The sequence below is a fragment of the Ptychodera flava genome, chromosome 19 (assembly GCF_041260155.1).
Source record: "Ptychodera flava strain L36383 chromosome 19, AS_Pfla_20210202, whole genome shotgun sequence".
In the NCBI taxonomy this organism is placed as follows: domain Eukaryota; kingdom Metazoa; phylum Hemichordata; class Enteropneusta; family Ptychoderidae; genus Ptychodera; species Ptychodera flava.
Window position 1 is genome coordinate 28,112,013 of NC_091946.1, and position 17,797 is coordinate 28,129,809.

Here is a 17,797-nt window from a genome sequence, read left to right on the forward strand (position 1 = left end):
CATACATGAGAATATAGATAAGCATGAGTTTCTAAAAATTCCGGACCATTTATGAGATATCGCCGTAAAACCCTTCAAAATGTCACAAATGATACAGTAGATATTTTTCTGTTAAAAAATTGTGCTTGACCAGATAACCTTATCCATGCTAGGGGCTCTAAACAGGTATCTCATGTGTTACATTCTGAAAGTTTGGAAAATTTGGTGTAAATTTGTAGGAGCTGAAAAGTAGAGCTGTGAAAATTTGTAAATGTGTGACGTCACTGACCAATCACGCGACAAACCTGCATCTTTGGAATCGTATAGTTCTGTAAATCTTTATTATGCAAAGAAAACCATGAAAACTTTGCATTTTGATTGATTTTGGAAATTACACCCTGAGCAACCGTTGCTTAGCAATTTGAATCCTTTGGTATCGCCTTAATGGTTATGCATTATTTATGATATTATGTATATGTATGTTGTTAATGTTATTTACTCACTGTCCCCCCATTGAGTAGACAAATCACAGATTTTATCAATGTCAAAGTATTGTTCATAATAGGGAGGTATCAGTATATCAAGTACTTGGAAATTGTCCTTGGGTCAAAAGCAACCTTGAAAAACGTTCTGTGTGGTAGAATTGGAAGGGAATGGTAAAAGTTCAGAAAGGGTCTAACTCTGAAAAAACATACCTGGTTGTGGACAGCATTAAAAAAAGCAAATATCAATTGGGCAGATCAAATATGCCTAATTGCCAAAAAGTCAGAATGGCCTTTCGTTTCACTCATTGCTAAAATCATGATGCAAAAAATGTCACGGTTTACGAAAACAGTTGTGTTGGCTTTATTTCTTCATTTGTTGTATTGCATCACCTGTTTGTTCAGTGCAATTGTTTTTTTTCGGCGGATTACATTCTCCCGGAAATGAATTGTTGTTCTGCGTTTACTGGCAGTGCTGTTATGTACTGTTGTCATGAATTTTCACATTTATTTTGGATGTGTGATGGCGCTATTTGGTTTCTTTTGACTGTGCCCCGAGCTAGGGGGTCTTCACCAGGCCCACTAGCAGCAAGAAAAGTTTGTGAGTGTGTCGATTGTCACTGGTTCCGAAAATCTTTCTCGACAATCGACAATGAATCTGATATGTTGTGACAGTGTACTGAATCCACGGTCACTAGATCGCGAGCGAATCGGTCATCTACTGGATCAAGGTTTGTTTGATAAAAACGACTCCGATGGCTTGACAAAATTCGCGCTTTTTGAAATTACCAGGCAAGTGTATTTTTGTTGTACACAACACATGATACTGATAGCATCAACTACAGTCACTTGTGATCGGTCTATTCCGCTCGGCGTCTATGCCCTCATAGACGTGTGTAAATATGTCTGAGGGATTTCTGAGACATATGTACACACGTCTATGGGGGCACAGACGCCGAGCGGAATAGACCGATCACAAGTGACTGTGCATCAACACGTAATAACAGGTACCTGTCACATGCACAGCTCACATTTACATGGACGCTCTTCCCGGTATCATGCACACGCTGCACTACCTGGGCCGAGCCGGGCATACAGGTACACTGTCACTACCGGTACAGTGCAAGAGTCGAAGGTCTCTCTCTGCCATAGCTGGGGCTAAATCTGCCCTCCCTGTCGTGGTTGCAGTAATTGTAGCCCTCGGGCCGTGCACCGGCTTTAAATACTATCATGAAATGCTACGTCCACGATTGAAGTGTAGTGCTCAGTACTACACTACTAGCACAGTCCTTCCATAATCTGTCTGGAAACGCGGCTTGTTTCTCCATGACAGGTCTTGATATGGATAAATAATCTTTATGGCCCTGATACGGGTTTTGCGGACCGAGGTTGTATGGCGGAAGGGCCCGAGCGTGCGAGGGCCCGTACGCCGTACGACCGAGGTCCGCAAAACCCGTATCTGGGCTGTAAATGTTTTATCATATACCTTATTGAACGGTTGTGATATGTTTCAGTATTTACCAATAAAGTTTTGTTAAAGTTATGGGCGTAAATTAAAAAAAAACATGAGCCACGCAACTTTGCGGATTAATATGTACGATGTTGTCATTTGTTCTGTTATGGAACGCGTCACGAGCTTGTTCTATGCGAACGCCAATGTCACTACAGAATGAACACAGATGAGTAGTTGATCCTGCTCGTTAAAATACACTTTCTCAGCAAAACATTGAGAGGAGACTATCAAGCACTTGTTTTAAACCAATTTTGATCGGAATAAGATTCGAACTGTCTACAATTTGCTTCAAAACTATGAGCGAAGCACATGGAAACGGGTTGAATCTCGCGCTGACGTGCTTTCGAATGGAATGTACGTGGATAGCAACGCGCGTAGCAACCACAACGAAAAAGTTTGAAAAAGCGCGCACACTACCTTATTTGGGCAAAGTGTGCCTGGGCGTGATACGGCAACTTATTACAAACCTGTAAGAGCGCCTTTTCCCATAGGTTTACACAGGCACGTGAATGTAGGTATATGATAACAACAATTAACACACAAGAAGATTTGACGTCGCGTTGGTTGAATCTATTTTTGTACATCCATGGTTGAATGACTGCAGCATCTGAGCATCATTACAGTATGTTTTGGTATGTACCACGTACTGTGCATATCCTGAGATATGTGTTTGAGGTTTCCTATTTGCATGTTTGTCCAAATGTAATCTTTTCTAATGATTATTATATTGGCAATTTCATAACAGCTAAACTGCCATATCAGTCACTGAGGTAATGTTCTGACCAACCGACGCTAGAACCATGTCTAGATCCAGCCAAACTGTGAAGACCATGTGCCATTTCTTTGCTGCCATGGGTTTGATACTTACAGCAGTCAGCCTGGCAACAGTCACAGCATCAGGTATGACAAATGTTGATTTTCTGCACTCATTCATGTTACAGTATGTACAAAAATATAGATAGTGTAAATCAATAGGTTAAATTCAGTTGAAAAATGAATACAAGAGAAGTCGGCCAGTTGCGAGCTTGGCCAGTGGGAGAACTCGGCCAGTTGGAGAAGTCGGCCAGTGGGCGAACTCGGCCAGTACAGTATGCACCCAATTAGAATATATGATCTACAAGAGTGTTTCTTTTTTTGAAGTCCCACCAAAGTTAAATGCGAACGCGATCTAGCTGTAAATTTTACTGAAGAAATGGCATAATGTTTGCCTGACCTTTAATACGGTACGCGCGGATGTTCAGAAACACTAAGGAAGCGTACATGTTTTGCAGGGTGGACGGGGGACCTCTTCGTGTTGTTTTCTGAATGTTCCTAGTAGTATTTAACCGACAAAATAACAAAAATTATGGTAGTAAAAAGTTAAAAATTGGCATGTTAAGTATTTAACTGTGAAGAGAATGCGTATGCAAACATATTGCTTTGTTGCGAGTGGCCGACTTCTCCCACTGGCCGAGTTGATCGGCGCCGGTGCTGGCCAAGTTCGCAACTGGCCGACTTCTCCGGTTACCATCGTTGTGGTAAGTGATCTTTAAATTGCTTCTCACAGCTTGTTCCGGTGGTACAATTGCATGCCTTGATGGAAACTGCATACCAGAAACTTGGATTTGTGATGGCTGGAATGACTGCTCCTATTGGGAAGACGAACTGAATTGCAGAGCAGGTAAATGCGGATGAAAGTAAAATACTACATTTACAGGCATCTTGTACATAATCTACATAATGCAGACATGCATGGCAAAGAATCCAATGTTTTGTGCGGAAAAAATGTTCATAGCCACATGGCCATTTTGTATCAAAATCTTTCCTGTTCAGTATTATACTGATATGGTTCAAATGATCCTGCCAATGAAAAAAAGTTGACCACTAGCTCCATGGGCATGCCCACTTGCTAGTTATACTGTGTAATTATTTACTGATGACATGGTACAACTTGAAATGAACATACCGGTAATACAAAAAGTATTTTTGAAGTTTGGCGACAGAGTATGCATATGGACATGATGAATTATATGCACCTATCAAGTTCCTTACAATGTCCAATAACGCAAACACAGAGTACCTGTTGAGTGATTTTGTGATGTGATCCAGTATGGCTGCCTGTCACTCCAGCATGATAACAACGTTTACAGGTTAAGAATTTTAGAAATGTTCCTGAGACATGCTTAGAGTGATCTACATTACACATTAACTTTGCACAAGGTTAATATACTGATTAACCATTTTGCAGCCCTCAGATATTAATAATATGATAAGAGCTAAGCCAATCAGTTGTTAAGTACCTGAGTTTTAAATATGATTTTTGTTGTTGACAGACTGTGGGAGTGATGAATTTCAGTGCTATGATGAATCGTGTATACCTGAATCATGGGAGTGTGACTACGTAGACGACTGCCCTCATGGGGAAGACGAACACTGTGTACCAGGTATAAATAACAGTTGGTTACCAGGACTGTCTTCAAGCATGCTGTCACAAAGTCCTGCATTGTATTCTGTCGGATGCTGTGAGCAAAACCCAGAACTTTTGATGATATTTTCACAGTGTTTGGTTTGTATATCCATCGCAAGTCCTTGTTCTACACCCCGAAGCAATATGTGATTTGTTGGCCATCATTAGCAAATGCTTGCTTTCCTTTGAAGTTTCAGCCAACGTAATTGTTTATACATTTCTTGCTTCAAGAAAACTGAAACTGTAAAAATGGAAACTACATTAAGAAATTTCACAAATTTCATGAGGGCCAAAAAAATTGTTAAGAAACATCCTTCCCTTTGTAAATACTTGAACCACCTATTAGATCCTTGGGAGCACAGTCCATGCTTGAACCCACCGTGTGTGACAATTCAACAGTATCATCATAGCCAAATTCTAAACAATTTACCAGACTTACAAGTTTATCTTTGATTGAAGTCACGTTAATGTTATTTCATCTGCCTTTCACTCATCACAGCATGTTCACCAAGTGAATTTCAATGTGCAGATGATTCATGTATATCAGACAGTAGGGTCTGTGATGGCGTGGTTGACTGCCATATCTATGGTGAGGATGAACTTGACTGTTACCAAGGTGAGTCAAAGCTTATTGCAAATGTACTTACTGATTATACATGCAAGTTGATATGTATCTGGGAACCACCAGAGTATATTGTAATATTTCTGTTTGGTTATCTGACGGTTGTTCAGCAAAGTCATTGTTTCTGTGTGCAGTACCAACTAACTGGGGGACGGCCAAGCCAGCCTATTGAAGCCATAAGTCAGACGTATTTCTGTAATGTCCTTGTGATACATATTTTGATGGGTAATCTACAAAGAAACAGCATGATATCCAAACCCTTGCTCTTTTTTTGCTGCATATTGTTACATTGGAACTTTGGTGTATGATCTGATGGTGCAAGTGTTACAACTGAACTTCACATCGTCTACCACGTTTTGTGATTTGTGCTTCATGAGAACGTAAATTTCAGGAACAGAAAAACCTTTTTAACTTCATCAAATATGTAAAATTTACTTGAAACTGATTAAATGGGAGTAGAAATGACAGAGAACAATCACTGTAGTCATTTCTGCACAGAGTTTCTGCACTGACAGATGGCAAAACTACCATCACCGATTAGTGTCTTATCTATAGGTACAGTAATCAGCCCTGATCAAATGGGAGCACTGTGCTATTGACACTATATTTAATTACAGTATTGCTTTGTTTTGTCTTTTCATCAGAATGTACAGAAATCGAATATCAATGTCTGGACGGATCGTGCATTCCAGCGGACAACAGATGTGATTATTTTAGTGATTGCCCCCGTGGTGAAGATGAGCTCAACTGTGATACTGATGGTAGTCAGTCCTGTTTTTTGAAAGTATAAATTAGTTTTCAGGCAAAAGTATAACAGTCAAAAAAATATGATGACTGTTAGATTCATCTGTCATTCGAACTAACTTGACTTCATTAGAATGTGTTTGTATGGGAGCAGAGGTTTTACAGTGGATTACATTTCTGTTGGTTATGAAAGCAATACTCATAAAAAGCTATCAGTTCTTCTCACTTTTCAAATATCATCTACTCCTTGAATGTTACATGGTGGCAACGGTGCTTTATGTCAACCCTTTCACCACCATGGTTTGTCCCAAATCCATTGTTTTCTATGGAAAAGTTGGACCTGTATACAGGGAACTGGGGGTGAAAGGGTTAAATGCCATTGTGTTTATGTCAACCATTTCACCACCACCATGGTTTAGCCCAAAGCCATTGTTATCACTGGTGATTTTGGACCTGTTTACAGGGAAGTGTGGGTTGAACAGCTTAAATGTCCAAAAATGATGCCAAAAATGGTCAATACTTGACTTTGTGGTCATGTGTGAATATATGGTGAAATCAAGAAATTGATGGATAGTTTGTGGGTGCAACCCTCAGAGTGTGACATTTCACTGCTGTTTCTGATTTTAAGCAAATCCTCTCTGAAAGTTTATAACTATTCTGATAGACATTCTTCTACCGGTAGATATTTCACTTGAAGCAAGGCAGTGATGCACACCCACCACTCAGCATCAAACCATTATGCTTGCTTGTTTTCTGATATAACCAAACTCTAGCATAGATTGCAAGAGCCAGTGATAAACACTCAAAACATGGCAGTAAAATCTGACTTACACACATAATTTCAAGTTCAAATAGTGACTTATAACTTCGAAACAAAATTGCCATTAACTTTGAAATATAATTGTCTTGCGCAGACAAACAGCCGCAATATCCTGAGTCACCATACCAGTATGTGTTAAATATTGGAACAAAAACATTATTCAATCACACTCAATTAAATGTAGTGAAATGTTATGCAATATATGAAAGTAACTTCAGTTTCAACATATAACAGTTTCTGTGCAAAATAGGTGCAACAATTACTGTGAATTTGATCTCAACATGCTAGATTTTTTATTACCTGAAATTTTTGGTTGCAGCACTACAACCTTCGTAAGCAGAATAACCTGATCTCAATGTCGTGACCTTTCGGACACGTGTTATCAAAATTGGGTCATAGACTTTTGGTAATTTATACCTTCCACTGTCTCTATTAAGTGATGGCTGAACACAGATATTTTGATGTCACATGTCCGAAAGGTCACGACATTGAGATCAGTTATTCTGCTGACCAAGGTTGTAGAGCTGCAACCGAAAATTTCAGGTACTAAAAATTATAGCGTGTTGAGATCAAAAGTTCAATTGACAGTAATTAGCTACCAACACAGATGAATTTACATGCAAAAATAGGTGCAACAATGATTATTGGGACAAAAGTAAACGTTATTTCCCGTTGATTTTCAGCTTGTCTGGCAGATCAGTATCAGTGTCTTGATGGCACTTGTATACCGGAAAATTGGCAATGCGATGAAGCAGACGACTGCTCCTTTGGCGAAGATGAATTGTTCTGTTCAGGATCTTGTGAGTAGAATTGTAACAATTTTTGGCTGAAGCACCTCAAAATTGAAAACGTTACACTTTTGCTCAAACTTTCCTCAATGAAACTTTCAACCATTCTCTTCACAAAGGAAGAACAAAAACCAGGGGTCAACCATGCAGACTTTAGCACTGGAGAAACAAATTACTCATTATTTACTGATCTTTTAACCACAGAATGGTAACTGTCCTTATGTTAAGTCTATCGGGAGAAAAAAATTTTGATTTTCACAAACTAAGACGTTGAAAACTTAACTCTCTGCAAGAGCTGCAAAATGAGCCCCATAAGGAGAAGACAGGAAAAAATTGTGAAAAATATGAGAGTCCAAATATCCGTCCCTAAAGTGCATTCCACATAAAAATCAGTCTACATACAGTTTCTTTCCACATGAATAGGCAAGCCAACCGCAACTCATACTGAGGGTTTTTTTGGTGGAACCAGCTCATCTATAACTAGCACTATTGACCAAAAACTCCCATTTGTATGCAATAGTTCAATGATAATGCTTGATAGCAAAGACAAATCATCACTTGTTGCCCACCAGAGGGATGCCAGGTACTACTGACCACCAGCCTAAAACTGTGATTGTGCCCGTGCTATCATAAGTTATCAATAATAAACCGAAGGAACACTTCAGTTTCCAAACCTTAACTTTTATGCAGAATGTAATCAAGAGTTGCAGTAGTGAACTGTTCATTTCTTGGTCACCATAGCTGAAGCTGATGGTCAAATTTAAATGTCTAAAAAATGGAGAAAGTATGGATTTGTACCTTGTTGGGAGTACAGCTTGATTTAACTCAGTGTACCGTTTTTGACGCTATAGCTATACAGAAATCCAACCAACATGACAATTTGATGTACAAATGACACACAAATTGTGCCAGAATACGGTATCAGGCTATAGTTGTGCATATCATGTAAGTGATTCTCAGCCAATCACGATCGCTGAATAATACAAGAGGTATTGTAATATAAAAATAGTGACAATGTCACTGGTCGCTCCCATATAGTTATCAAAACAAGCTAATATCAAGCTAAAAGATTTTTTGGATCACAAATAGAAACAATTCCCCAAATAAAATAAAATTATACAAATTTCACCAGAATTTGATCAAATCTTACTGACGTCACCCGTAAAAACCTCTACACTAAGTTTCAACTCAATCGGACGTGTGGTTTCAGAGTTAAAAAAAATTTTTGATCAAAAATGAAAAAAATAGCCAAAAAATGCAAATATGCAAATTTCACCACGATTTGCCCAGATTTGAGAAAGGTCACTCCTATGCACTTCCATACCAAGTTTCAAATCAATCAGACTTGTGGTTTCAGAGAAGAAGATTTTTTGACCAAAAATGGGAGAAAATTACAAAAAAATTCATGAAAAATAGCAAGTCCAAGATACTGACCCAAGATGTGCACAATCATTTCAGGTCAGCCCAAAGTACTTACATGCTAATTTTTCATCTAATCTGCTCAGTGGCTATTGAGATTTTCAATAAAATGTAAACTTGTAAACATATATACATATGGCTATGGGAGCTAACAAACGACCCAATGGTCGACAGAGCTCTGCTGTGTTATGAAGAGAGCAACATTTTGTGACATATGTATTGATGAAGAAGGTTGAGATCTTTGATAGCTCATTTCAGGATGGCCTGACCTAAAATGGCAAAATTAGCTGCAAAAATACAAAATTGATGATTTCATCATAATTATGTATAAAAATGTATACCAAATATCAAAGCTATCACATGAGTAACTTTTGAGAAACAAATATTTTGACCAAAAACGGCAAAAACTGACCAAAAATACAAAAATTGAAGATTTCATCAAATTTCACTATATCACACTAAGAGAACCCCCAGGAACCTGTATACCAAATATCAAAGGCATCAGACAAGTAGTTTTTGAGAAACACATTTTTTGACCAAAAATGGCAAAAATTGCACCAAAAATACAAAATTGCAGATTTCATCATATATTCTGTATATCATATTTAGTTTATCTGTAGGAACCTGTATACCAAATATCAAAGCTGTCAGACGAGCGGTTTTGATGAAATAAATTTTTGACCAAAAATGACAAAAAAATTCCTTAAAAATACAGATTTGCTTATTTCATCATAATTTGAACAAATCCAAGTTGGGCTATCCCTAGGGACCTGTATACCAAATATCAAAGCTGTCAGACGAGCGGTTTTGATGAAATAAAGTTTTGAACCAAAAATGACAAAAAAATTCCTTAAAAATACAGATTGGCTTATTTCATTACAATTTGAATAAATCCAAGTTGGGCTATCCCTAGGGACCTGTATACCAAATATCAAAGCTGTCAGACGAGCGGTTTTGATGAAATAAATTTTTGACCAAAAATGACAAAAAAATTCCTTAAAAATACAGATTTGCTTATTTCATCACAATTTGAACAAATCAAAGTTGGGCTATCCCTAGGGACCTGTATACCAAATATCAAAGCTGTCAGACAAGCGGTTTTGATGAAATAAATTTTTGACCAAAAATGACAAAAAAATTCCTTAAAAATACAGATTTGCATATTTCATCACAATTTGAACAAATCAAAGTTGGGTATCCCTAGGGACCTGTATACCAAATATCAAAGCTGTCTGACCAGCGGTTATGAAGAAGGAGATTTTTTACCAAAAACGCCTTTTTTGGCACTAATTTGCATATTTTTGGCAATGACAACTTCATTTGAACAAAATCTCATCTACAGCCCATCATCCATGTACACACCAAATATCAAGATGAAATGTGCAGCGGTTTTGGAGTTTTTGATGTTGACGGACAGACATACAGACATACAGACATACAGACATTTTCCTAGCCTATAAGAATAGCTTCCATTGCCATATATACATATGGCTATGGGAGTAAAAACCATATTCTCTCAATTCATCAGCGTGCCACAGCAATGAGTATGAATGCACAAGTGGAGCTTGCATACCAGATGACTGGGTTTGTGATGGAGGCCATGATTGCTCTGATGGAGGGGATGAAACCTGTACAGGTGAGTAACAAGAAATGTAAATCAGAATATTTCTGCCTCTTCCTTATCTATTTAAAGAGATATCAGCTGTAACTTTTGACAATATTTTAGTCACTTTTTGTTATGTATAGTGAAATGAAGGGAGAGCAAACGCTCCGTGTTTTCATAAAGTTTGGTGATTTTTTCTCTTCTTATGTCATGTCTATATATATATATATATATATATATATATATATATATATATATATATATATATATATATATATATATATATATATATATATATATATATATATATATAATCCTGGTGAATAATTAATGCTCATACTGTATCCATCTACAGATTGATGGACAGATAAGTACAGTAGGTATAATATATACATATACATGTACATACATACTGGTACATACATGACATACGTGTACCTACCCACACACAAACACACACACACACACACACACATATGCATGTAGCTGATAATTTAGTGAATTTAAACACCTGTGAAACTGTAAAACAACATTAAAATAGTGATATTAAATCCCAGTGACAGGTAATGCTTTCATAGTACATGTACTGGTTATACATGTATATGGCACAAAAAAAAGGATTTAAAAATTTCATACCCTAAGAAGTCTCTGTCCTGGTATATACAAAACTGCACCTGTCAGTTACATCAGGTATTGATAACAAGCATAAAATTTAGACCCTAGTTGTCACACACGTGTGTACCTGGAACTGTATAGAATTAAATCTGAACATTTTTCCAGCACTGTATAATCTTTGTGAACTCTACCACTACTTTTTCATTAGGACTGCATATACATTTAGTCTATCACAACGATGACTCTTTTTTTTCCTGCCATGTTGACGGCGGTTGTAGTGATATTTTGTTGTTGTTTTTTGCAGGAATGTGCACTCCGGATGAATTCCCATGTAGTGATGGCAGCTGCATCCCTGAAGGCTGGGTATGTGACCACATGATGGATTGCTCAGATAATTCCGATGAAGCTCCGGACATGTGTGGTGAGTTGCAGTGACCATATCATGGCGATTGAGATATCTCATCACCTGGCTTGGGTCAACCTAGAGTCTTTAGATTGTTGGTAACATGTGTATCCCATGCATTATCATTTTCTATTACATTTAATGGCAGACTATGACAGAAGTGCCAGGATGTCTGTCGGTACATTATGTCAGAAGGTCATGTGCGTACAAGAGAAAACCCTAAAAGATAAAAGATATTAGTGATATTTAACCCGCTCAGGCCTAAGCCCCCTTATATAGGGGTAGCTCTGGTAAGTTACTAGACAGTCAGGCCTGAAAGGGTTAAACAACAATGTACCCCCTCCTGGTCAATATGGGGCAAAAGCAAACTTTGCACGACATAATTAAGCAAGCCAAGTACCGGTACATTATAGAGTGCAAAGTTTACCTGAGTCCATTATGGGCCGAGAGGGGGTACATTATTGCTATCATTTTATAAGTTTGGAAATGCCAGGAAATTTGCAGATAAAGAAAACACCTAGGGCCACAATGCTGGATAATCAGATACATTATCAGTAATAATCATACGAATGGCGTCACAAACATCACCGATATTGACAAAGCTATAATACCAGTAGTACGTGAGCAGATCTTTAGACTAATCCACATTTCCTGCCATTATAGTCAGAGGTACCAGTACATATGCGTTAAGTTTGAGTTTTCATATCCGAAGGAGGTTCCACTCCTTTCATATCCTTGATCCAAATCAAAGTAGTTCACCATCCAATTACAAATCAGAGTTTTTCATCGGGATGTGAGATGATCTTTCGAGGATGTCGTAGACCGTTAAGTGGGCTCACCGTAAATGTAATAATTTAGTTTTGAGACAAGACATGGTATCACTGTTTTCAGATCATATACTAGCATTCTGAAAAGCAACAACACTTTTTGTCTCATGTATCACTGACAACATCTGTTGTGTAAGTCTTTGCAAAGAGTTCTGTGTTTAAGTCTCAATATTCACCCTGTCCTCCCTGTTTTTCCTATGGCAGGCCAACTTTCATGAGGGAAACAATGGGGTATAACCAAAATTTGGCAGTAAAAGGGTAGAACCCAATCAGTTCCCATTCATTGATAGGAGAATCAACAAAAATTTGTGGATGTGCAAAAAGTAGGTCCTGTATATTGAAGGTCAAAATCGTGATGTTCCTCTGCTCATCAATATTTATAAATGTTGAATGATCGATTATCCAATAACATATTCCCATCGCTGGTAATGTCATATTTGTCAGTGTCCCACATTTGTTGATCAAGAAAGGCAAATGATTATGTAAATTTATTTGAAAGCAAAACTTAGTGAATGAATAATGTTTAATTTACATATCTGGAAAAGGAAGCAGGCATATACCAATCCAAAGTCTGAAAGCTTACCTTACATTAGCATACTCAACATCCACAAACTATGTATGTATCAAATATAAAACACAATGGATGAAGTACAAATCACAAGATAACAGAGTCAAAACCAATAAAGTTATGTCAAGTGTTTCAAAAAGAGAAAGCACATCCTGAACCACATGTAGCAGGTGCTGTATATCTGTCTTCCCATTGCCATCTTCTGAGGTAACATCCATGTGCAGCCATGTTTTTGAAATAACCATTTCACAGATTATATAGTGTGAGCAAACTGTTGAACTTGAATGAAGGCTACAGCAAGGAAGGCAGATAATCTGTGAGTTTGTTTTCATTTTCTTACAGGATATTGTGAATCTCAAGATGAGTTTTCATGTCTCAGTGATGGTGAATGTATTCCGGGTGACTGGGTGTGCGATGCTTATGACGATTGTAGTGATGGCTCTGATGAGATGGGCTTTGGATGTTCTGGTGAGTTATGTGTGTTCCTGTGTATCTGTTTGTTCATGTGTGTATGTCTGTATCTGCATACACATATGAATGTGTGTAAGTGTGTGTATGCATGGGCACATGCAGGCACATGTATGTCAGAGTTAATTCTAGGACACACCATTGCGCAATTCGCGCAATAAAATCTCTAATGGCCCTCATTTCAACGTTTGATGCGCCACTAGGGGCGCAACATTATATGAATGGATCGATCACGCAGAGTTCACGTAGTTCATACATTCGTGTATGGGCTCCCCGAAAGTTATCGCCTCAGTCATAGTGTGAAATGTAAAACGATTCAGTTACCCATCGACTTTTGTAATTCAATACCCAGTACAACATATATGGTGGTGCATAGGAAGCTGGGTAGAAAGGACTGATGTAGGGGCAACGGTGTATTGGAGCCGTGGGCATGTGGCATGGCTGGTGACTGTAAACAACAGCACTAGCTGCTGCACAATGGTGAAAAGCTAGTCGCCACTCAGATTTTTAACGCCAGCATAGTTGATGAACCCAGGATGATCAGGCAGTTCCTTAAATTGAAGCGTTTGCAACGTCTACCATACATACAAACGAAACGTTGAACACTGCAAGGAAAGCATCCATGCTCGGCCAGGTGATCGTTTTGAAGAGCAACACATTTTAGGTCGAACATATCTCGTTTTCCAGAGTAGCCAGGTCTATGCATAGAACAACACAGTGTAAAACCCTTTGGTCAGAACCAATGATCGTAAATTTACATACAAGTTATGTGTAAAAGTTGATGTATCGATCACTTTATTTAGGTCATACGGGTTACACTGTCGTGCTGTATCAGTGTATGATAATTGTCGATGAGTGCAAATCGGGGGCCACTCTCGGAGAAATCCTACCGGTGCGCTAAGCTTTGATCATGATCTTTTCCACAGTCAAAATCACAGTCCTTAGTAGCTCTGCATGGCAGGGCTGTGTGTTACCGGCGTTATACGGCCTCCCACCACTGTGCTTGGAGGCCGTATAACGCCATTAACACACAGCCCTGCCATGCAGAGCTATAAGTCCTTAGCAATTTGTACAGTTGTTCAAGTCCGACATATCAATAATTCATCACATAAGTTACGTAAACAATTGAATCAAACCAAATGGTTAGTTTGCTGTTGCCATTGTTGGGCCTGTTGTGTACGGTAAGTACGCGGGACAACTGTGCAATAGGCTTGCTTGGTTACGGGGGGCCCGATCTCTATTCTTCTTCTTTTCTTGACTTGATAGACTGAAGTATTTTCTGCAGAAATTTCAAGGGTTTTACATGTGTGATGATGATGATGGCCCCCGATTTTCTAAAATGGCCCCCTTGGGACAGGAGTAGGGGCCCATAGTGGCCCCTTGTTTTTACATCCTAGAATGAACACTGGTACATGTATGTATGTACATACATGTATGTACACATGTATGTATGCATGTTTGTGTGTACATTTGTGTGTATGTATGTACCGGTACATATGTATGTACGTTTGTGTGTTTTTATGTTGGTGTGTATCTGTGTTTATTGTTAATCAGACAGTCTTTGCAGTGTCAACAAATTAACATTCATGAGCCAGAGTACATTGCAGCATGACAATGTTGTTTGTTGTTTGATAGTACGTACGAAGCTGCCAAACCATCCTGCCACATTTGCAGATGGGAAAGTTGTTCATTTTACCCTTGTAAGATGTATCTCCAATGAATCGCCTTCCCAATCTTGCACAATAAATTAGCGTTAATGCATTTAATAATCATTTTGCAACTCTCAGAATCTATGCAAATTGTCCACAAAATTATCCAGAGTCTATGTAGTTAACATGGACCTCTAATTTTTTACAGAGAACTGCGACTTCAATGAGTTCAGCTGTACATCACAGGACTGCATACCATTCTACTACGTGTGTGATGGCGACTATGACTGTTTTGATGGTAGTGATGAAAGCATGTGTTTTGTTGATGATGCAAGTAAGGGCAATACCAACAGAGATCATATTTTTGAAGGTTTATCTGACAGTGTCAATAAATTTTTTTCTGTTCTTGCATTTTCAGTCATTTGTAAGTTTGGTACTTCTGATGTTTTTTTTCCTGTCCAAACAACATATATATATATATATATATATATATATATATATATATATATATATATATATATATATATATATATATGTGTGTGTGTGTGTGTGTGTGTGTGTGTGCGCTTATAATAATTGTACTGTGGATGAAAAAGTGGCAAGCATATGTAGTATACATGTCCCACACACAAACACACACCCATGGCTTGCTGTGGCATTCCATCAAGGTAACAATAAAGTAAATAAAATGATAGATAGGTAGACAATTTAAAGATGCATTTAGATATCTGATAGCTTTCTCTGTTTGTGTGTTCTTTAATTATGAAGTCGGGGCAGTGGTGACCATCATAATCATCAGTTCAGTAATAGGAGCTATCGTTTTCATCACCTGTGTAGTGGCCTGTGTATGCTGTGCCCAGCAAAAGGCCAAACAGAGAACCGTGATTGCCACACACACTGCAGTGGCTGCTCATCATGCCCCAGCTGTCAACATCACTACTGGCATGGGGTAAGTATACAGCCGTAGATCAAGAAGGGGTCTGAAAGTTTCCAGTAAAGGTACCAGCCACAGGTCATAATCAACAATGGCTCGGTGAATCAGTGTTCCAAGAGTGTTTCTCACAATCTCTAATACTTTGATGTATGACTACAAGTAGGGACATTGATATGTAAATTACCGAGAATGCCATCACTCAGTTTTGTAAAAGTTAGCATAAATTTTGCATTATGTTATTATTTTGGATTTTTTGCTCATATTTCTTTGAAAATCTTCATCTCTTAAATTGCCCACCTAGTAGCAATAATATCTGGTTTTTAGGTCGCCTGGGATGACCTCATTCAACATTGTTCAAGTGCTGATGAAATTCTCCATCTGGAATTTTTTCTGCTAATTTGCTCATGGTTATTGGCCAAACATGACTTTTCTGATATTGCTGTTTCGACAATTTTCAAATTAACAATGTAGTATGCTAGGGAAGTCTTGGTTCAGTTTGTGCAAATTAGCTCAAAATGTAGAATTTTTCATATATATGTGTACTTCATCAAAACATTTCCTCACTAAACTACTTTTGTGTTTTGTTTTTTTCATGGTAAATGTTTATGCATAATTTTGTATATTTCCTATACTATCACCTAAACATGTAATTTGAACATTTTTAAATGTGGATGTTCTCAAGTTGAAAATGGTGTCAGGTCACTTATAGAAATGACAACTAAGCGGCCAGCTATGTCATAACAAGTCACTGTTGAATTCTATTTGGTGTAGAACATTCAATACACAAGCCATATAATAAATCTATTATTGACTGGTGAGCCATGTAATAAATGAAATTATAGACATTTCGTGTCCTCACAACAGGAAACCACAGACCTTGCCTGTTACACTTGACTGTATCCTCCAACTGGTTACAGAGATGATTCGCCTCTAACCCAACCTACAACATTTTTTCTTTTTCATCCCCCTGTTAGGCATCCAGTACAAGCACCCATCAGCTATCCAATGACAACTGCAGGCGTTCCAGGCCCTGCCGTGTATGAGCCCCCTCCTCCAAGAGGAAGCATCTACAGTTAGATGAATCTGAAGACGCTGATAAAAGACATCACTTCCACACACAAACAATCCATGCATGAATATTAAGGAGAAAATTGTGCTGAAATAAAATAATACACCATTGCAGTAATTGTAATTTGTGTATTGAATGTGTCAGTCTGTATTGCTTTGTTTGGAAGCTAGTTGACGACATAGCATGTCGCAAAACCATCATATGCCCATTACTTGACTTAAACTACAAGTACCATCATCATATTGAAATTGGCAGGCAATCGAAATGAAAACACATACGGTTGATATATTTTTTGTCAAGTAATGTTTATTTTTGAACATTGAGGAAAAGGATTAACACAAATTCACTTAAAAGCACAGCAAATGAATTGGGATCACAGGTATAGCACAAAATTCAAGGGTATGAAATTTAAAAAAATAAGAGTTTAACTATTGTACTGTACTCCATATGGTCACAGTAAGGCAAAAGCTTGCAAAATTATAGTAGCCTGGCATTCAATATTTTATTGTTTCCAAGGACCAAAAAGTCTCTATAGGGCTATTGAGATGGCCATACTACATATAATTACATGTAGCATATCATTTGATCATTATGATTGGCTTAGATGTAGTCATGTGGCATATTGAAAAAAAAAGATAAAACCAGGTTTAGGAGACTTGCCCGCTCGTTGAGATGATCTTGACTGTGTTATGTGCACATCTTTTATGTGCATAACAAGTTACTGTGCATTGGTAGTGTAGAAAAGCAGGCAAATGTAGTCATATCAAAATAAGTCACGGGTCGAGAATTTTACCACCACCTGTGCTCCCTGATGCAGACAATCATTTTCAAGTTCAGTTAGTATGAAA

The 17,797-nt window shown here is 38.0% G+C and overlaps 1 protein-coding gene across 3 annotated transcripts; it reads left to right on the forward strand.

The window, feature by feature from the left end:
• Nucleotides 1-1,033: 1,033 nt before the first annotated feature.
• Nucleotides 1,034-17,460, forward strand: LOC139119148 (low-density lipoprotein receptor-related protein 8-like). 3 transcript variants are annotated; one of them, XM_070682801.1, is made up of 13 exons: nucleotides 1,034-1,253; nucleotides 2,720-2,874; nucleotides 3,521-3,634; nucleotides 4,287-4,397; nucleotides 4,920-5,036; nucleotides 5,687-5,803; nucleotides 7,290-7,406; nucleotides 10,342-10,449; nucleotides 11,336-11,452; nucleotides 13,172-13,297; nucleotides 15,155-15,280; nucleotides 15,715-15,895; nucleotides 16,855-17,459. In XM_070682801.1, the coding sequence occupies exons 2-13, from the start codon at nucleotides 2,775-2,777 to the stop codon at nucleotides 16,955-16,957; spliced, it is 1,437 nt and encodes a 478-aa protein (XP_070538902.1). In that variant the 5' UTR covers nucleotides 1,034-1,253; nucleotides 2,720-2,774; the 3' UTR covers nucleotides 16,958-17,459. The 3 variants fall into 3 exon arrangements, with proteins under 3 accessions (XP_070538902.1, XP_070538904.1, XP_070538903.1); XM_070682802.1 differs by lacking the exon at nucleotides 1,034-1,253 and adding an exon at nucleotides 2,519-2,606 and having other exon boundaries at nucleotides 16,855-17,460; XM_070682803.1 differs by lacking the exon at nucleotides 15,155-15,280 and having other exon boundaries at nucleotides 16,855-17,458.
• The last annotated feature ends 337 nt before the right edge of the window (nucleotides 17,461-17,797 follow it).